General features: G+C 38.9%; 1 protein-coding gene across 5 annotated transcripts in view; it reads right to left on the bottom strand.

Annotated features, from left to right (window-relative positions):
* dnah5 (dynein, axonemal, heavy chain 5) overlaps window positions 1-19445 on the bottom strand; it is a 98980-nt gene that overhangs the window by 73243 nt on the left and 6292 nt on the right. The window contains exons 2-28 of one of the 5 annotated variants that reach the window (XM_073485783.1): window positions 15622-15756; window positions 15223-15307; window positions 14612-14781; window positions 12960-13178; window positions 12350-12487; window positions 11631-11807; window positions 11318-11431; window positions 11010-11117; window positions 10390-10512; window positions 9821-10036; window positions 8857-8883; window positions 8148-8255; window positions 7922-8007; window positions 7144-7351; window positions 6895-7008; window positions 6400-6606; window positions 6098-6178; window positions 4613-4703; window positions 4085-4230; window positions 3561-3738; window positions 2945-3199; window positions 2566-2762; window positions 2362-2455; window positions 1499-1641; window positions 1135-1211; window positions 926-1050; window positions 475-710 (exon numbers count right to left, since the gene is read on the bottom strand). In XM_073485783.1, coding sequence (XP_073341884.1) covers window positions 475-710; window positions 926-1050; window positions 1135-1211; window positions 1499-1641; window positions 2362-2455; window positions 2566-2762; window positions 2945-3199; window positions 3561-3738; window positions 4085-4230; window positions 4613-4703; window positions 6098-6178; window positions 6400-6606; window positions 6895-7008; window positions 7144-7351; window positions 7922-8007; window positions 8148-8255; window positions 8857-8883; window positions 9821-10036; window positions 10390-10512; window positions 11010-11117; window positions 11318-11431; window positions 11631-11807; window positions 12350-12487; window positions 12960-13178; window positions 14612-14781; window positions 15223-15307; window positions 15622-15756 — 3858 coding nt within the window. Of the gene's footprint in view, window positions 1-474; window positions 711-925; window positions 1051-1134; window positions 1212-1498; window positions 1642-2361; window positions 2456-2565; window positions 2763-2940; window positions 3200-3560; window positions 3739-4084; window positions 4231-4612; window positions 4704-6097; window positions 6179-6399; window positions 6607-6894; window positions 7009-7143; window positions 7352-7921; window positions 8008-8147; window positions 8256-8856; window positions 8884-9820; window positions 10037-10389; window positions 10513-11009; window positions 11118-11317; window positions 11432-11630; window positions 11808-12349; window positions 12488-12959; window positions 13179-14611; window positions 14782-15187; window positions 15308-15621; window positions 15757-19066; window positions 19124-19445 lie in introns of those variants that run through there. The other 4 variants (XM_073485784.1, XM_073485785.1, XM_073485787.1 and 1 more) reach the window with 4 other exon arrangements.

Here is a 19445-nt window from a genome sequence, read left to right as displayed (position 1 = left end):
GAGTTGCAGGCTTTTAAACTCTGTGTCTGTGTCTGTCCAGGTGCATTGTAGGTGGGTGAGAAGTAATGTCGTAGGCCACCTCCTCTATTCAAAGACGGTCATTCCAGTTTCACACCTGGGCTCACCTAGTCCTGGCAACCCACATGAAGGCCGATTGGGTCAACTACCCATAAGTGGCCCTAACGACTCTGAAACTCAGAGCTCATACGTGTCCTTAATGACTCTGTAAGGACACTCCCACACAGAGTTTAAAAGCCTGCAACTTCCCTCCAGTTAGTTAGAACTGAAGAAGCCTCTTGGATGAGAGGTGAAGTCTTCAACAAACTGAAACACGTCCAGTTGCCTACGATACAGCACTAAGAATAACTCAAATGAAATTAATAAGCTGAAAAGCTTTATTACATACTACTTAATTAATCTAGCCCCATTGCCACTGTGTCTATGCTGTGTGAAAGACCTAATCCTGTGCTTTACCTCTATGGGACCAACTTGAAAATCAATAGATATCTGGTGCTCTCTGATCTCCTTGAGTGCTGCCATAGCAATGCGAATGTCATCCAAGTCTTTGATCTGCCGATTCAGTTTCTTTCCTGCTTCATCAACAAAAGCAAAGATCTGCTCCATTTCTGAGCGATATTTCCTATTACAGTACAGTCCGTAGTCCACCATCCAGTTCTTGGTTTCAGCAGTGAGGGACATCTTCAGGTCCGCTGGTAGAAAGAAATACATATGAATACACTGAGATTGGTGATTGATTGGCCGGAGGTCAATTTCCTATTCTATGTTGGTGTCAAGTTTTCCTTATCCTTGAAAAATACATTTTCAAAGTGTTGTGTTTTATCCAAGCAAGGCAGTAATGATGCTATAAGTACTATACATTGGTAGTAACAGATCCAGCAAAAAAAACAATAAAACTTCATCTAACCTGTGAATAGAGCCAAGGCTCCAACAGTGATGTACTCTGGTTCAGAGTTTATTTCAAGCTCCAGATCTCGATAGAAAAGAATCTGGCTCTCAAACTCTGAAAGCAAGGGAGTTCCCTGAATGAATCTGTAAAAAAAAAAAAAACAAACAAACCATTAGTTCTCTGTGGTGAGAGTCAGTTATGAATATTAGTAATTTAGTTCATCATACTTCCGCATGGCGTCTTCACGGTCCTTTCTCCAGATGTGATGGTAACGGCTAAAACGGTCTAGAGCAGTCATCACTTCCTGCTCAATCATATAAAACAGGATTTACATAAAAAATGGGGGGAATTAAATATTCAACATTAGATTTGATGAGGTGATTTATTCTTACAGGAGGACATGAAGATGAAAATACACATGCAGGTGCTAAAAAATACTGCTGTTAACTTTGCCCATTTACAGTGGACAAACATGTCAGTAGACAGGATACAATAAATATAAAGATATAAAAAATAAAACTGCATATTGGACAGGCTTAAGTGCAATATGCTTCAATTAAATTTTCTTGTTGAAATGAAAAAGGCACACACCTTTTTGGTGGAGCTGATGGAGGTGCTGAGAACGGACACCAGTTTGACTATCTCCTTGTTCTCAGACACACTCTTGTAGTAGTTTCTGGCTTGGAATGGGATAGCCTGGATCACAGATGCTGAAATGTCTGAAGTGCTGCCGTCTGAAAAGCACACAGTTTGAAGGACTTGTGATAGAATATATAGAGTTTTGGTGGAATGGATGAACCTACTGTAAACACTATAAATAGCTAGCTGTTTGCTTGAAATCCTTCACTTATAATAATTTCGTAATAACACAGTATTGTTCAGAGAGTTGGAATCTTGTATTAAGTATTAATGAGGTTGCACTGGTGACTTTTGCTGGTTTTTAAACCCTGTTAAGTCAGTGGATACTTTAAATATCACATGTTACCTTAAATCATTGCCATTGTATTACAAAACATGTACATATATAGAACAAGTTAGTATCCAACTTTTCCCATAAAGTTTGAGTTCCTTTCAGAAAAATCAATTAACCCTGCAGCGTGGTCATCCATGATCAGGCAGAGTTTCACAACATTACCTCCATTTTAGCCAGGGTGCAATCTGTCTGAAAGGGCTGCTGTATATGAATGAGATTTTGAAATGTCTTTTGTTTAAATGTCCTCCTTTCAAAGTCACTGACATATTCATGTAATTTCCATCTTTATCTGCTCCTAGTCAGATGAGGCTTTGCTCTGCTGAGCTGTGAAATAAGAAGATCTGATTATCAAGTGACTGTGGTGCGCTACCTAATGATCAGTATTTTGGTCTGCATGTTGGTAACAATTTGGATATATCAAATAGGCAAACTGCTTGAACTGCTGAAGCTAAGTGAGGTGAGGTCCTATGTTCTCACATACCAGCCAGGCTCCTGTATGTTGTTGCTCCATCCTCTGATTCACTCTCAGAACTGTCCTGTTTCAGAGCTGCCATCCGTCTTTCATTCATTTTTCTCTGCAAGAGAGAAAATGGATATAAAGAAAGACCTTAGGGTTTGCGAGAAAAAATAACCTATCATTCATTATTTACAGTAATTATTGCCTCCTTCATCAGATCAACCCCACCTTGGAGATTCTCTCTTTGTTCCACTGGCTGACTCCTTTGCTGACACTGACTACACACTCTACAGCCCTGTTAAGAGCCTGTTGGATCTCCTCCAGAGCTGGGACCATGGCGATGTTAGGGATGGACAGGGTCACATTGACTCTGAAGATTGCTTGCTGAGCACTACTTTTGCCACGACTGGGTGAATCACTCTCGGCTACAGGGGGAACAAAGAAAGGCACTGATACAATAGGGGCAAAATATACCGTACCATTATTTGATGCATTTGTGCCACCCCAAAATGCTGACACATTTTACGTGAAATATTTTCACACTTTTTAAAAAATGTTTTAATAAGCCAAATTACTAAGACCAGCAAAATGGTTACACAAGACCTACCCAAGAAATGCATGAGTGAGGAGGCGTGGATGCGCTTGCGTAGCATCTCCAGGGTGTTGCGTGTCAATCTGAGCAAAGCATCAACGTTGCAGTGGTTGAAGTAGGAGAGCAGCTCCTGGGCTTCCTCCTCCATCACTTCCATCAGGTCCCTCTTCTTCTTCCTCCTCACCAAGGGAGAGGAAGGGCCAACACTGGCTGGAGGGAGCAAAGTGTTTCTGGAGAAGAGACGGCCCTCTGAGCGGCCCTCATCCTCACCTGAAATGCAAGAGGTGACACATTCACAGTGAACATGAACCCCTTTAGCTATGGTCTTCTTGACTGGTAAGGAATTTCCAATGTGAAATAACACCAAGCTCTAACATAGCTAACACAAACAGAAACTAAGAGTGGTTAGTCAGTATAATGGTTGAGGATTGTCTTGCACATAATATGTCAAGAGGAAAAGCATTAATTAAACTAATAAGGTTGTAAAAATATTGTGGCCTCATCAGTTATGCCCTTTATATTCTTTCATGCATCTGTTTTGATTTACATTAAACGTCTCTCTTCAAGTATTTTCGCTTGCACCTTATTATATCCTATTCCATTTGATCTCAAAAGGTAAATGTTAGCATACCTTCACTGTCAATGTGGTCAACGGTCTTGCTCTCAGCGCAGCTTTCTTCCTCGACCCTCTCCACCTCCTCTCTCTGATTGTGGTCAAACTCAAGCAGCATGTTGATCAGTTCATTAGCAGCCTCCTCGACTAGTGAGCTCTTAGTGTGGAGACTCTGGGCTTGTCTTATGCACAGGTCCTATACACATATTTGGAACAGCAATAAAAATAATAAATACAATTCCTTGTGCAGGATTTGCAGGATAAAATGACATACAATGATACAATGTTGGGAAAACTTGTCATTTCTTTTCAAGACACTTTAATTCAACCCTACATACAGAACATTAATGCAGTTACCTGGGCACAAGGACAGTAACTGAAGTATGTTGGCTTCAATTACTGTGATTTCTACACAGTACTGGACATCCCCCCACAAGTCAATGTGTAAAAGCTTTGTCTGCGGTGAGTTACTCATTCACGTAGGATCTACAAACTACAACTATATTTTATTTGAAACAGCATCATAACCATAGTCTTTTTACCCTGGTGGTCTGAACAAACTCCTCACAGGTGATGGGTTCATCCTCTGGCAAAACACACAGTGTGGATCCGCTCATCTCCTGTAGCACAGCATCTATCCGAAACTCCACCAAGTCATTCACCCTGTCCATCAACAGCTCCAGGTCAACTGGAGAGATAAGAGAAAGAAAAGGACACAGAACAGAAAACAGAAGTGGAAGGAATAAAAAAGATGGTAAAAGCATTGGAGGAGTGGAAAAAGAGGTGGATGAGGCAGCAAATTTATTTATTCTTTTTTAAGAAATTAGAAAAAGTGGAAACAGCATACATACAGTACTGCATGTGAGTTACTTATAACACACACACACACACACACACACACACACACACACACACACACACACACACACACACACACACACACACACACACACAGAAGATACACAATGAATCCATTAATGTAAATTTTATCAGATGCAGCCAGTGCTGAGTCACAGGATGTCTTCTGTGTCAGAATGTGGGACACTGAGCTTGCTGGATTTCTTGCTTACCCAAAGCCTTGTCGATGCGGCCCAGGTACTTGTCAATATTCAGAGATGTCCAGTTGATGGAGGTCAACCCCGGTTGTATAGCTTCATCCACCTGCCAAGTCAGTGAAGTATGATGATACACTTTTTGTAGTTTATATTACATAGTACAGTCTTACACATGTGAAATGCTGATGTAGTATCAGCATCAAAAACACACTTAAATGACCAAAAGTAAAAGCACTCATTATGCAGAATGAGTAGCAGCTGGTAAAGGTAGGGATGATTTGATTTTTTTATTCTGCTGGGTAGCTTGTGAATATCCTGTCAGGAATCAACAAATTCTTATCTTAATCGGTTATATTTTGCATTTTTTTTTCTTATATTAATATGCAAACTAGATTAAAGATAGGCATCAAATTAATGTTGTGGTAAATATAATATTTTCCTGTGAAGTGAAGTTATGTCAGAAGTAAAAAGTAGCAGAAAATGGAATTACTCAACTTAAATAGAAGTACAGTCGAGTAAATTTACTGTACTGGGTAAAGTTTCAGCTTAAGAAGTGTTTTTCATTGGTAAATTACCATCAAAGTACCATTATCTGTAGTACGTGATTCATTTTCTAAGTGATTTTTTTGATAATTAGCTAATGCATGCTAATTCACGTGCTAGCTGCTAACCTTGTTTTGAATGGTGTCTTATTCAAAGGAATACTAGCCTACAAGTGACCTTAGTTAATAATACTGCATGTGATGACAGTCTACTGGAAAGTAAGCACCTGTTACGTCAAGTTACTTAAATTGCAAGGTCTGGCTGTCCTTCGCATTTCCTTTTCCTTCATCTTATGCACAGTCCAGTTATGACCGTTGGTATAAATGAGTTCTTATTCAGTAGCGTTAGGCTGGCTGAAAACGTTTCTATTTTGCCATTAGCCTACCTACAACCACTGAAAGTTTTATGAATGAGGAAATTCAATGACCGCAATGCTTTATTATACGAGGTGCACACCTGTTAATGCAAGAGGTGCTTAATTATCTTTACATTTACAAAACAGCATTTTGGGGCTGTACCTAACTCCTGGGAGGGGAGGGGTTGACACTTCTTGATAAGGGCCTTGCTCCGAACTTAATTACAATAATTGATTAGCACATCTTTTGAAGAATATTACATCTCTATATCACTATAAATAGCTGCAAAAAATAGCTTAGCTTTTAATATTTTAGTCCTAAAATGCTCTGTATTAAACACATTCATAGAATTATTGAACTTTTTTTGATAAAAAAAAGGAGCAATAGTACAGTATATAAATGAACCAATACATTTTGAAATAATTTAATATCTTATAAATTGCAGTGTATATCTACTATATATCTTGGACAGTTACTTTGAATGATGTTAGAATTATATTAAGTATGAACTTATGAATACCACTATCCAATAAACGATAAGCAAATAACATGCAGGATGTCATTTAAATGCATCTTGAAATAAAACATAAGAACATCTTACCTTAGCTACATGCGGCATGGCCAGCTGTTCAAAAGCACTCTGGATCTTAGCCCGCACTCTGGTGTTCTCACTCAATATTAACTGGGAGGGTAAAGATATATCAATGCAGTCACCGTATTCACTCGTGGTTGAGCACAGTATGTTTTACAGTAACTCCTGTTGTACTTTGTTGCTGTTCACCAGTGTTTCTTGATATTAACCACACTTTTTCTTTTATGCAAATGACATGCCTCCCTATATTGTTTCTCATAAGTACAGAACATAAGTTCTATGTAATTCATGATGTGTAAAACTGTGTGTACCTGTAGTTTGTTGTAGTTCTTTTTGAGGGTGTCCTGTCTCTGCTGCAACAGAGCAGCAAAGGGTGGGATCTCCAATTTCATCTTTGTCATGCAGTTTGCCTCCCTGATCTGGGTCAGAATCTCTGGGTCAAAGTTCACAAACAGCTCCCCCGTCTCTGGAGACCTGACCAGCAGAGAGGCTTGCAGGCCCACCCGGGCCTCCTCCATCTGGGGAGGAGGGATCAAGGTGGGTTAGGTAGTTTAGAGATGAATTTCAGCAAGGAGAGGTGAGGGAAAGAGGGAAAATAAAGTAGAGAAAAAGAGGAAAAAGGAAGGAAAATTAGTGAGAGACCAAAGGCAGTGGGCGTGAATGAGAAGACAGAAAACAGACATATATATACACTTGTGCATGCCTTGTATGATGAGACCGTCAATATCAATAATTTATTTGCATGCCCCAGTGCCAGAAAATGTAATTTTGTTACATACTATGCTGTATTATTCTAATCAAAATACCTTTTTCATCCAGCTGTGATGGTAGAGCATCTCAAACTCCAGCAGGACCCTTGCTACCCTGTTATAGTTCCTGATGATCCTCTTGGACTCTGGTGTGGAAAGAACTCCTGAATGCTACAGAGGGACAGGATGGTACTATATAACTTAACAGGAAAACTGTATTGACAATCCTACTAAAAGAAAAAGTCAAAAAAACAACGCCTAGGCCCAACTAAATCATTATGTAGACAGGCAGAATTTCAATATTACCTGTTGAAAGAGATCCATTGGACCCTGAATCCTGCTGGACAGTTGCCGAGACCACATGATACGGCCTGCCACTGGGGGCAAGTCTCGGCCAATTGGAGGGTCCAGTTTCTGCTTCATGTATATACGAGAGACCGTTTCAATGTCCCGGCCGTAGTTCTGTAGAATGCGCTGATACTTTTCTTCAATGCCAAGGTCTGGGATGCTCAGTCTGTTTTAAGAGAGCCCGAAAATACAATAGTTGCATTCAAAACAGAAAAAAGACAATGTTAAAAAAATGAAGAAAAAAATAACAAAATTAAAATAAGATGTGAATTGAATAAACAATAATAGTAATAGTGGTATTCCAGGTCAAGGTCTACTGCATTTACTTGGAAAGAACTGTCTCACAGCATGACATATTGACTTGTCATAGCAGGAAAGACACTGATAACATCAACAGTGGGACCATCTGATTTAGATTTGCCAGTGAATCATGACAGTGAGCCTAAATGCACAAAAAGGACCCTGGAACTAGCAAACCTATTTGAATGCAGCAATTATGTTATTAGTTACACCTGTGTTTAATGAGATGAAAAGTCCACAGTGACAAAGGTCTATTCACAGTCCTGCTGTCTTAATTTCATTCACATGGCAGCTCAGCGGCCATGTGAATGAAATTAACTACTGCTGCTGCTGCTGCTGCTGCTGTGTTAGAGAATAAGCATTGTTTTGTGCTTAGGATCAGACTGAGAAATACTTGGTTAGACAAATTGAAATCAAGAATGAAGGAATGGTTTACCTTTCAAATTTCTTCAGCACATTTAGAGCTCTCTCTGTATTCTGAATGTTTTCAAAGGTGCTATCCATGAAACCCTTCAGCTGGTTCTGGAAGACCAATGAAAACATATTTACCAAAAAGAAAAAAAAAACAACAACAAAAAGACAGAGTGGAGTGGAACAGGTGTTTTCACTTATTGCCTGATTAAACCTTTTCTAAGCATTTGTGTCCATAATATTTAACTTACATGAAGCTCAGAGGTGCTTTTGCAGAATTCTTCATAGTCGACATCAAAGTCAGTTCTTCTCTGGTCAAGGAAACTGTAATGTTTTTTCTTCATGTTCAACACAATAGCCTATAGCACACACACACAAACAAAAAATCAGCCTCATTGTTCTGCTGCAGTCAAACCTGAGCTGGAAAATGCTGCTATTCTGTCTTGAATTTATTTTCTATTTTTTAATGTTTGTACATGTCGGGGCTTCAAACTGATGTCGGAGAACATATCATCTTAGTCTGGGAGTTAATCCTTGTTTTACAATAGCAAAAGACAAACGGTGCATAATAAATGCGGAAATGTAATACCAAATCGTAAAGCTTACCATAAACTATGTATATATTGAAGAGTTAACTGTCAGCTGCTACAAAAGGAGAGGTCTGAAATCAATTTAAACTAGCTTCGTCTGGTTACTGGGCCATGAAATGACTAATGGAATTACAGCAGGTACATTGGACTACATGCAAAATGTTTGTCAGTAAATCACTGGAGAAAATAACTAAACAACACAAATACATTGAGAATCTAACAATAACACATTTTGCAGTTGGTTCTCTGTTCATGTTGCATGCAGTTAGTATTGTCATATAGTTACTCGATGATATGCAATACTGCATGCTGTCAACTATGAAAATGGACCATGCAGCACTACAAGTTGAGGTCTGTAGTGAGACATTACCTCCCATTTTCCCTGCATTTCTGTAGTCTGTACATCCAAGGAAGCAGAAACAAATAGATACTTCAAATCAGTATCCTCTCAAGAGAAAACATCTCAGCACCAATCAGACATTGTCACGCAAGTCAAGAAAAACAAGTATTATTTGACCCAATGCAGAACAATTTGATTTTGTGTGCACAAATATTTGTACACTTTTTCAGACAACTAAATAAACTAAAAAATACAGTAATCTCGCACTGTGGGACACTAATAAGTACAACCCAAAACTCTTCGTTAACAAATCTAACTTACTTTTAGATCTAGCCTACTATTAAACATAAAGGTCTGTCACTGTAGGAATAGTTTCTATACTGTTGTCACACTCTTAGAATAACAACCTCAGTCAGCCAAAAAAAACAAGGAGTTCTTTTAGTATATGTAATGTTGATAGTTAAGAGTTGCCCCAAAGGATTATGTTGCAGCAATTGCAGCCTTGTTGTGGCTGCCATCTGAGCTGATCTACTGGACAAACTGCAAAACCTTTGGTAAGTATGAGGCATTGAAACCAAAACTATAAATATAAGGTCCAGGTTTAAATATATCAAATGCTCCTTTGACATATTTCTTCCTACTTATCTATATCTCCCCATCATTGAATTATACACATTTTAGAAATGTAACTGATGTCATTCAACATCAATATAACACCGTATTCAGTGAAAGTCATTCTCAGTGTAAATCTGCAGTCTATCAACATTCTGCACACTCAATGTATTTTGTGGTTTTATGATTAGAGATGTAAACCTTGTCCTCTTCATTGCTAAAGCAGCCTTACATTTGCCATCCACTGAAATATTATAACGTCGATAAATGGCAGAAGAAACACAGCTCAGCTGGCTAGCAGTGGCATTTAATCAGTTAATCGAATGTGTCTCTGTGTTATCATAAATGTTCTGACAGCAATCTAATCTAACAATATACCCACTTGAAACCTGGTGGCCATGGTCTCCAACCCCTCTATCTTAGAGTCCTGCAGGGCAGAGTAGGTGGAGATAGTGCAGAACATTTCCAGGATCTTGTTGAGCCGTCGCTGGAATGTGTCAAACTTTCCAAAAATGTACATCTCGCTGAAGTCAAACTGTCTCTCTGAGGGGGTCTGTTCCAGCTTCTCCTTCGTTTTGTGGAAATACCGCTGGTACTCCTGGAGAACGCAGTTTGACACAGGAAGAACAGGTGACTTTTATTGTCATCCATCCATCATACGACGGTGGTAACAATTATTGGTTGAAAAATAACTTTTGCTTCATAATATTTCTTCTATCATGGCAAGGGCATGTAACTCAAATGTCTGACTTTCAGCTAAAAAAAATAATGACATATTTTAACAAAGGTCTTGTGTAGAAGGCATTTTTCCCCAAACAATATAAACAAATGGTAAACTTTACATTTAAAAAATAATAATACAGCTACAGTATGTTGCACAAAAACCCACAATTGATAAGAACGTAAAAACAGAAAAAACTGAGAGAGGTAATAATAAGCAGGATCTAGTACCTGGTTAAGGTGGATGGCAGCTTTGATTTTGTCAGCTACAACTTGCTGAGGCTGGTCCCATATTGAATTAGACCCATTATTAGTGATGTAGGCCTTGCAGGCTGTGATCATCTGGTTTGTCACCTGGAGATATTGAAGGGTAGGGTGGAATGAAGATATGCAATTTAATTTTTTGCAGACCTAAACAACTTGAGATCATACATGTAGTTAAAGTAATTAAATATTATGAGCAAGGATGTTAAAAAGTCAAACGGGCTATTTAAGTGCTGTAATATGGTCCATGAAATATCCCGATTATTTGCATGCTGTTCACATCTACTCTGTCATAAATCCAGCCAGTAATTTGTTCACTGAGATGTTAGAAATGGAAAATTTTACAAATTCTTTTGTGCAAAATTTTTGTTCTTCACACTGGGTTAATATAACAATGCCCTTGGTCGACATAAATGTTTCAGTGGTTAATTATATTCATCCATAAAAACATGAAAATTACAGATTGCATGGTACAAATGAGGACAATATCCAGACTGCTGGCAAACAGCTTTGCTGAATCCCATTTTTGATTACATTTTAATCCTTTGTTTTATTGTTTTGTCGTGCAGAATAGTAGCCAACCGTACCTTAACAAAAAGCGATGTAATCTTTTCTGATGTGTTGTAGTAGCGGGAAATACTGTGAATCATCCTGATGGCATTAATCAGACCAGGGATGGCATCCACCATCGATACCTGGGGTGAAACAGAAATTATAGCTTGTGTTTGGACAACTTACATCCACTTGCACATGTAGGACATTAAACAGTGTTTGTGTAACGTGCCATTTTCATAACCTGAGGACAGTTCACCATGGATACAGTAACAGTACATTTGGTTTGCTTTTAATGCGGCAGACCACTTTATCTTTAAAGAGATGAAAGCATTTTTCTTACAGGGTCACTGTTGTAAAGAGGGTCACAAAACTTCTCCAGACTGTACAGGTACTTGACATTGTCTTTGGCCTCGTTGGCTGCATCAGTAATCCTGGTGTCCAGTTCCCGCCATGACTAGACACAACAAACCATTTTATCATTCACTGTAAGACTGAGTCACACTAACATTACAGGCTTTTAAATTTACATGACTGACTTTTGTGAAAATATCATCTTGAAGAAAACGAAGCATAAAAACATGATATGATGGAGAGAGAAGATTGGCCAAATCAAAATAGTGTCCCATGAAGCAGCAAAGAAAGCCATATCTGACCTTTATAAGTTTAGATTTGGCCATCAGGAGTACACCCAGTACAGCTTTGACATCCGGGCTCTTAAGCTGGTCCAGAAGGTAGTTGAAGCGGGACATTCGTTTCTTCCAGTGGTCCAGCTCAGCCCGAGGGCCAAGGTCATCAGCCTCCTTTCTCAACTGCTCACTCTCAGCTAGAACCTGGTGAACAGAAGTACTTTCTATCTGTTAATCTATCTCTGTTTACTCTTTCTGCTTTACCTGAATTTCAAAACTTTTGTCATTCAGTGGTGTGGATTTGTTAGTCCAGGTGTGTTTGATTGCATATTTAGGGACGTCTGATTGGCCTGATTGGGCCACGCGATTTCACAACCCTACTGAAGACAGCCTCCCTCTTTGTTTCGTAAGATAACCTGATGAAGGTCTAAGGACCGAAACGTTGTTTTTTAAACTTAATTGCAAGTGAAGTGGACAGTGTGCGGGAGTCTTTTTCCTAATGAAGTTGCAGCATTTATTGCAAAGCTCCACGAAATATTAAGCACATATCCTGTCAAATATTTGTCTGTTCATCTTCACCTGGCATATTCAAAGGCATTTCAAGCAAACCTGGATCTCAGAATAAATTCTGTTTCAAAATAACAAGCCATTCTGTACAACAGAGACTAGTGCATTACAAAAGGTTTGATGTAAAATAATAACTGTGATAGGTTTGAAGATAACTTCTGTTACCTGACGGGTCTCACCTGTTCAATCTGTTTGATCCAGACTTTCATGCAGGCTTCAATCTTTTCTGTGGTCTCTGTGCTGTTTGCTGCTGCCATGTAGTCGGATGGGCCTTTCAGCACCCGCAGGTCAAATGCGTCACACTCTTTCAAGGTAACCTGGAGGCAAGCCATGGTTTGTTTTTGCTGCAGTGTGTATAATTTATTTTTATTTGTGGATGTTCCTGTGTGTGCTCACAAAGAATGGCCTGTGGTAAAAACAGGTCACAAGAGCTGCAAAACTTCCTTAGTTTGGTGCTCTAAAAATCTTTAAGTGTCTTACTGCTTTAATGAAACACACAACTGTAATGATAAAAAGGTTCACAGATATTTAAACAGCCTTTGTTTCTATTAATAGTTATGTATTTTTCTTTTTATAAACAAAAAAAATATATGTTCCCAAGTACTGGCGATGGTGTGACATTTTGTTAGTACACAAATATTTAAATTAGCTTTTGGTTTAAAACCTCTTTGGTTAAGTCACAGCCGTTTCTTCATTTGCTATTTTACAGCTGCTGAAAATTAAACTCGCTCCTTAACAGTCAAAATTAACCTTGATATGGTTAGGGTTAGGGTTGTGTCTGTTTCTTACCTTTTCTTGCAGACTCTCCTGTGCTCCAGCCAAAACAGACACAAAGCTTTCTAATGATGATATGAAATCCTGTTTGACAGCCTGGGCCTGGGGACTGGCCGCCTCACCCCAGCCATGGTTCATCTTCCTTAGCGTGGGGATGAAGATCTCAGAGAGCAACTGCTCCACACTTTTTAACAAACCCCCCTCTGATGTGTCCAACATATTGAAATTCACGTCCTAGAGGGAGAGAACAGTGCACACATGACACATACACACACACATTTAGAATCTAAAAACCTATGATTAAGACCGGTATGCCCACTGTGTAGGCCTCATTTCATTACGCCTGCCACAATTGGCTGGCAGTTGTGATGCTGTTGTCCAGTGGAGGGTCATCTTCCCCCTAAATAAAGGACTCCGAGTCATTCGACTTAGTCTACCTATTCCTCGCTTAACTCAAGGAGTGTGGACTGGTGTGACTTCCCACTCATACTATCAGCAAACCAGGATTATGGTTGTAATATCTCCGTAGCTCCCTTTTGGGGATATTAGGATTACTGTATTTCCAGATAAGGCTGACTGCTGTCACTCCTGGGTAGGAGGTTCCTGAAAGGAGACTTCACTCAAAACTGCATGTGTCAGTGTTGGTGCAGTCATGTCTAATTTGTAGAACCTTGGAAAAGTATGAGGTCAAGCCCATGCCACCAAACATATATTATATACTGAAGAAAAATGACCTTGAGTGGAGCCCAGACCAGATGGGGGGAAAGGTTTTATCAATGTCTCATATTTTTGACATTTTTAGTGTAATTGCTTCCCAATTTTTAATGCTTAAATTGTACCACAGCTAATGTAGACTATCTTCAACAGGACAAAAAACATAAAACAATACCTTGCAAGATTTTCATTAAATTTGTCAAAGAGTCTTTTGGATACTGCTTATTTAGCATTTATTTATTTATATATTTATTTTTAATGTTATGATTACTATTTTCCATTAAAGAATTTTTTATTTTTTTTTAAATTGCAGTGGTACTTATACACTGCTCTCTGGCACTGCAGGCACACTCACATAGTCGAGTAACACACACACACACACACACACACACACACACACACACACTAAAGTTGTCCTCCTTCCTCCTCTTGCTGTGAATGGCTTGTTGGCAAACATGCCCTTTTATCAGAGGTGGTGATTAGCTTTCCTGTTGACAGCAGGTGATCAGCAAAAATCAATAGCCAGAACTGCTACTGGTATCAGAGTGCATTTGTCGAACCTTCTTTTGTCTCAAAAGCTCTGGATAGAAAGAAGCTGTCTTAGTTACAGGAAACAATTTATCACAAAGGAAAAGGAATAAAGCATCCTTTTGACATTCCAAAATCAGCCTGTTTTAATTTGTCATGTAAGTGAACTACATGACGGAAAGCCATACAGTTAAACAATCTTTCTTTCAAGTTCTTTATGTTTTGAAATGCATATGGCTGATATTATTCCCACATTTGGCCTCTCAGCAGCATGGCTGGTTAAGAGCATCCCTTATCAAACGGTGTAATGATGGTGAAATTAGGTAAACAGTTTTTATTTCATATGATTGACCTACCTTCACTCACCCTGAAAGTCATGAATTCATGCTTACTTTTCCAAAACGACACTTTTAAAAGTGACTTACTCTGTGAATGTTCTCAGACGTGATTGTCTTAGAGGTGTTGGCTCTGGTGAAGAAGACACACACTCCGGTCAGTGCCACATCCTTCCCGTCTGTCACAAACACTTTAGACTTCTTGCTGCGACCAGGCTGCTGGGCAATAAGCTGGGAGGGTGCAGAGGCTGCGGCTGCTGCTGAAACAGAGAATTGGACAGAGAAACAACACTCATCATCATCATCATCACAACTAGCTTTATTTGCATTTGAATCTAATTCCAATTAATTTTGGACCTTATCAATTGCTGCCATGAATGCTAATTGAAGCGTGACTGAAGATTTTTATTACATTTTTACATTTCTATTTATTTTATTTTATTTATCCTATTTTATTTTATTTTATTTTTATTGTATTCTATTGTATTTTGTTCTATTCCTATCTTTATTTTCTATTTTTAGCTAAGAGTTTATTGTGAACTGTATGCTGCTGGAAATTCAATTTCCCTGAGGGAGTCATCCCAACAGGATCAATAAAGTGAAGTCTGAGCAAAACATACATTCGATGTGTTGACAACAATTAGATTAAGTCCACGCATAACATACATTTTTGACACAGCGAGTGTACGTTTTCACGTTACCTGTTTCACTTGGCTGAGTGTCCTGATGGTAGAACATGAGGTGTGGAAGACCCTCAGCCACAAAGAATTGCTCCATGCGATCAATCTGAGAAGGATGACAGGAAAACTTTCAGCACAATCAGACTACACAATGTCTCCCAAATGATAATGACCAAACTCTGCACTTAAATCACGTCCCTTGACCCAAATAAATTACACCAAACCACTTCTTCTCCCAGGAAAACTGAAATAACTAAAAGAACATAGATGTGGCAGTAATTTTGTGTCAGCAAAAACACAAGTTCATAATGTAATTCAAATGCTGCCACACCTTTTGCTAAAGTAAGTCAGGCTGCTGTGGGGTTTTTTTTTACAAAGAAAGCAAGCACTTCTGTGTGAAAATGTATGAATACAAGGTACCTGATTCCCCTCCAGTATCGCATCTTCCACATCCGCTTTCTCCAGTCCCAGGCATGAAGCCACAATGCTGAGGATGTAGTCATGTCTTCCATCTAGCTGGGCCCGCTTAGCTTCACGTTCCTCTTTCAACTTTTGCTAAACAAAATGTACAGACAATTTTAATTAATATTCAGATTCTATTACTTGTCATATATATGAATTTACTATTAAACAAGTGCTGAATAAGATTTAATCTAAAATTCTTAATTGACATAAACAAAGCTGATTTCAGCTGAGTTTCTTGTTGACTCACAGTAGACAAAAAAATACTGCATTTTCATTTTTGCACGAAAGGAGCACATACCGAGTAAAGCCATCACATGACCGAACAGAGCACAAAGTCATTCAACCATATTTCACATACTTGTGAGTGTGTACTGATGAGGCTGTTGTTAATGACAGATGATTTAATATCCCCTGTGGTCCTCCACTTTTTCTCAGACATCATTTAGTCCACTCAAAGAACCAAAGGTTTCAATGAATTAGCAGTAAAATAAGTGAAAAATGAATAACCCTCTGTATCCTGTCAAAACATGGTAGTCTTCTTCTTTTACACTGTAGCTCCATACAAGATAGAAAAGATGAAAGAAAAAAATCCAAAACAGAACTCAGTATTCCTTCAAGATTTAAAATTGTACATCTCCATTACCATCCAAAGTCTGAAAAATTCAGGTTCTTAGAAAAGATTTCGTCAACAACACAGCCAGTGTACAACAGGCAGTGGCTTGTATTTTGGATGATGGGACAGGAACATCAACCACAGTGGGTTGCCAGGTTACGCTGCTCAGTAACACAGGAACAAGGTTAGCCAATAAATAACATGAGACCTGGTGTTGCTTGGTGCGCCAGCTGCAGGGTGCATTCAAATTCTTTCATTTACCTTTCCCTTTGTCTGTCTGGAATTTAAACAGGGCACGACAGGAATAGCTATTTCTGGCTTAAAATACTTTTTTGCATTGACGTCATTGTGGTGAGACCATCTTTTAAAAGCCCCTCTTCTACAACAAAGCAGGAAATGTCCTGCTGTGACTGGCCATGCCAAAAATAAAACATTTGAGTGCCAGCTCTTTTATATATCAAACTGTTTAGACAATCGTTAACAACTGGATTAAACTTTAACATTGAGGATGACATATTAAGTGATCAAGTGTCTCTCTAATCATGTTCTCCCTTTTCTCTTGTGTACACATCTATGTGGTTTTCTGTACTTCATGGAACAGAGATTTCACTGTTGTGTAACCCTCAAACATCTATTTTTCTTGCCAAATGAAACAGGCTGATTAAATCTATAGTCTACATGGAGCATGGGACATATTGTACATGCATGTACCCTGGGTGAGTCCCCATGGATTATATGGAGAATCAGATAGGAGAGAACAGTATGACAGGTTTTGAGGGACGGATCAGATAGAACCCTGAATAAAGCCTTGAAAAGGAACATAAAGAGGAAAGATGCCAAATCCAAAAGATTTTATGGATGATAAGATAGACGTGAAGCACTGGAGAAAGAAAGAGCTGTATACATGGGCAAAAGTAAACACATGTAGTGAGTAGATGTAGAGGGTTGAGGAAAAAGATGAAACTGACTGAATCCCAAAAACGACAAAGGAGTTAAATTAAATTAAAGTATAGGATAGATGTGCACAGTGAGGGAAAATTGATGACAGGAAGGCAGAGGGGTTACAAATTGAAGGAGGAGGAAATATAGGAAATAACATAAAAGTACATTTTAACAGGACCTGAGAAAGAAGGAGAGAAAGACACAGGAGGGAGGAGGATATAACAGGAGAATGGACAATTCTAAGAGTCGGGGTGGTTAAGAGTCAAGGTATTGATTTTGTTAGTTAGAGCCTGGGGGGTTGGTCATGCAAAGCAGAGTGAGGTGGAGCATGCTAACAACCTCTCAAGCTGCGTATGTCAACAAGGTTAGTGAGAGCAGCAACACATTAGCCCGTTAGCAGCTTTGAAAGAGAACAAACCACATCGAAACTGAAGTTTGTCAAGTGAAACAAGACAAACAAAATTTTCTTAAGAGCTCAAACCACTTCAAGGCTGTATGGAACCTCTTAAATATCTCCAGAATCATTAACTTTCTCACGAGTCATGGTAATATTTAATTTAAAATATTTGACGAGCACGAGCACACTACTCTCAGGTACAGTGGCTGCAAGTCACAGGTTACTTTGACAGATAACAGGACGGTTGCTGCACACAACAATATTTTTGACTTGTATATCAGTTTCAGTGCTCTGTTATATTTCACTCCTGTAAAGCTTATATGGAATGTGAGAACAGACATGGACCTATTGTAAACACCCATGTGGAACATATTTACACAAGGGTCACACATGTATGACCGATATGACAATTTCTAGACTGGTGATCTTTTAAGATTAGAAATCTTCATATTTGACTCCAAATTGAGAAACTCTGCAATGCTGAGACAGTGAATTCCAATTCCAGTCATGAAACATAAAAATGATGCCTCCAAACATACAATAACATTTGAGAGATAAAAAAAACAGAGACGTTCATTTACATATTTCAAATCAGTTTAAATAAACCACTACAGAACTCTGACAATGAATCACACCAGCATTGTTCTCTGGAGATATACACACATGTTAAGCACACACAAACAATGACATCACAGATCTATCATAAAAAAAGCGTGCCAAGCAATCAGTTGCTGGGCGACGAGGTGTCTCACACCTTCTCTCTGCCTCTTTTCCAAATCGTGTGAACAACCGACTCAGCCTTCAGCCCAGAGGTAAACAATACACGCACAATGCAGCATGGAGCAGATTATTCAAACAAGCAGACTAAGTCACTGCTGACTGCAATACACAAAATACACTGGCCAACAATAACAGGCTCCAACAATGACAGATAGGCACACATACAGAACCACATTTATTTATTGCTATAACACAGACACAGAATCCAGCACTGACAGACAACAGCCACAACATTAATAGCTTTCAGAACCAAACAAAGCCACATCCTGAGATAAGCTATGGCGAGACTGACAATCCCTATGAAACAAACAGTGGCTTTTGGAATTAAAGAGAAACAGCTGTGACATAAAGTGTGCAGCAGGCCAGTTTGGCAGGAATGCAAACTGATAATGTATCTAACATTTAAAAAAGCAATTCAAAATATTTTCAGTGCCCTGCCAAACCTCAAATAAATGATTTAGTCCATTTTAATCCAAATCTTCTGGGGAACAGAAATACCACACACACAGTCAAAGTCAACACAGAAGTTCTGTATAAAGTTTTTTAATTTCAAATCACGATGTGGTAAATGAAGAGCCAGTTGGCAATACATACTGCGGATGGATAAACTAAAATGTCAGAGAACCCTCAAATGACAAAAACAACAACAAAAGTAGGATTTCTCTTACCTGAATGACCTTGGAAACTGTCTGTTTCCAGAGCTGCTTACTAAACACCTGCGACATGACAGCTCCTTGCCTCTCTGACTCAGACCTACCTATATCTTCTCTATAACCTGATATCACTTTCTCATCTACATGTGCACGGGGGAGCTGTATTCTCTCACCCTTGAAGGGATGATCCCTATCAAGTTGTCAGTGGTGACCGCTCAGACAGGTGAACTGAAGCTATGCTGGCTTTAAGTTAAATGGCCATTCCTGTCCACAGCAGATGACTTTTCACAGACAGCTGTGGTCAGGATAGACATTCTCTATGAACAATTTAAACTAACTTAAAGATTGTGAACTATACACATGCTCTTGTGAATCAACAGCATAATAAGCAGGT

Source organism: Pagrus major, chromosome 17 (genome assembly GCF_040436345.1).
Source record: "Pagrus major chromosome 17, Pma_NU_1.0".
Classification (NCBI taxonomy): domain Eukaryota; kingdom Metazoa; phylum Chordata; class Actinopteri; order Spariformes; family Sparidae; genus Pagrus; species Pagrus major.
The sequence above is the reverse complement of the archived record's forward strand: the minus strand, read 5'-3'. Positions and strand labels throughout refer to the sequence as shown.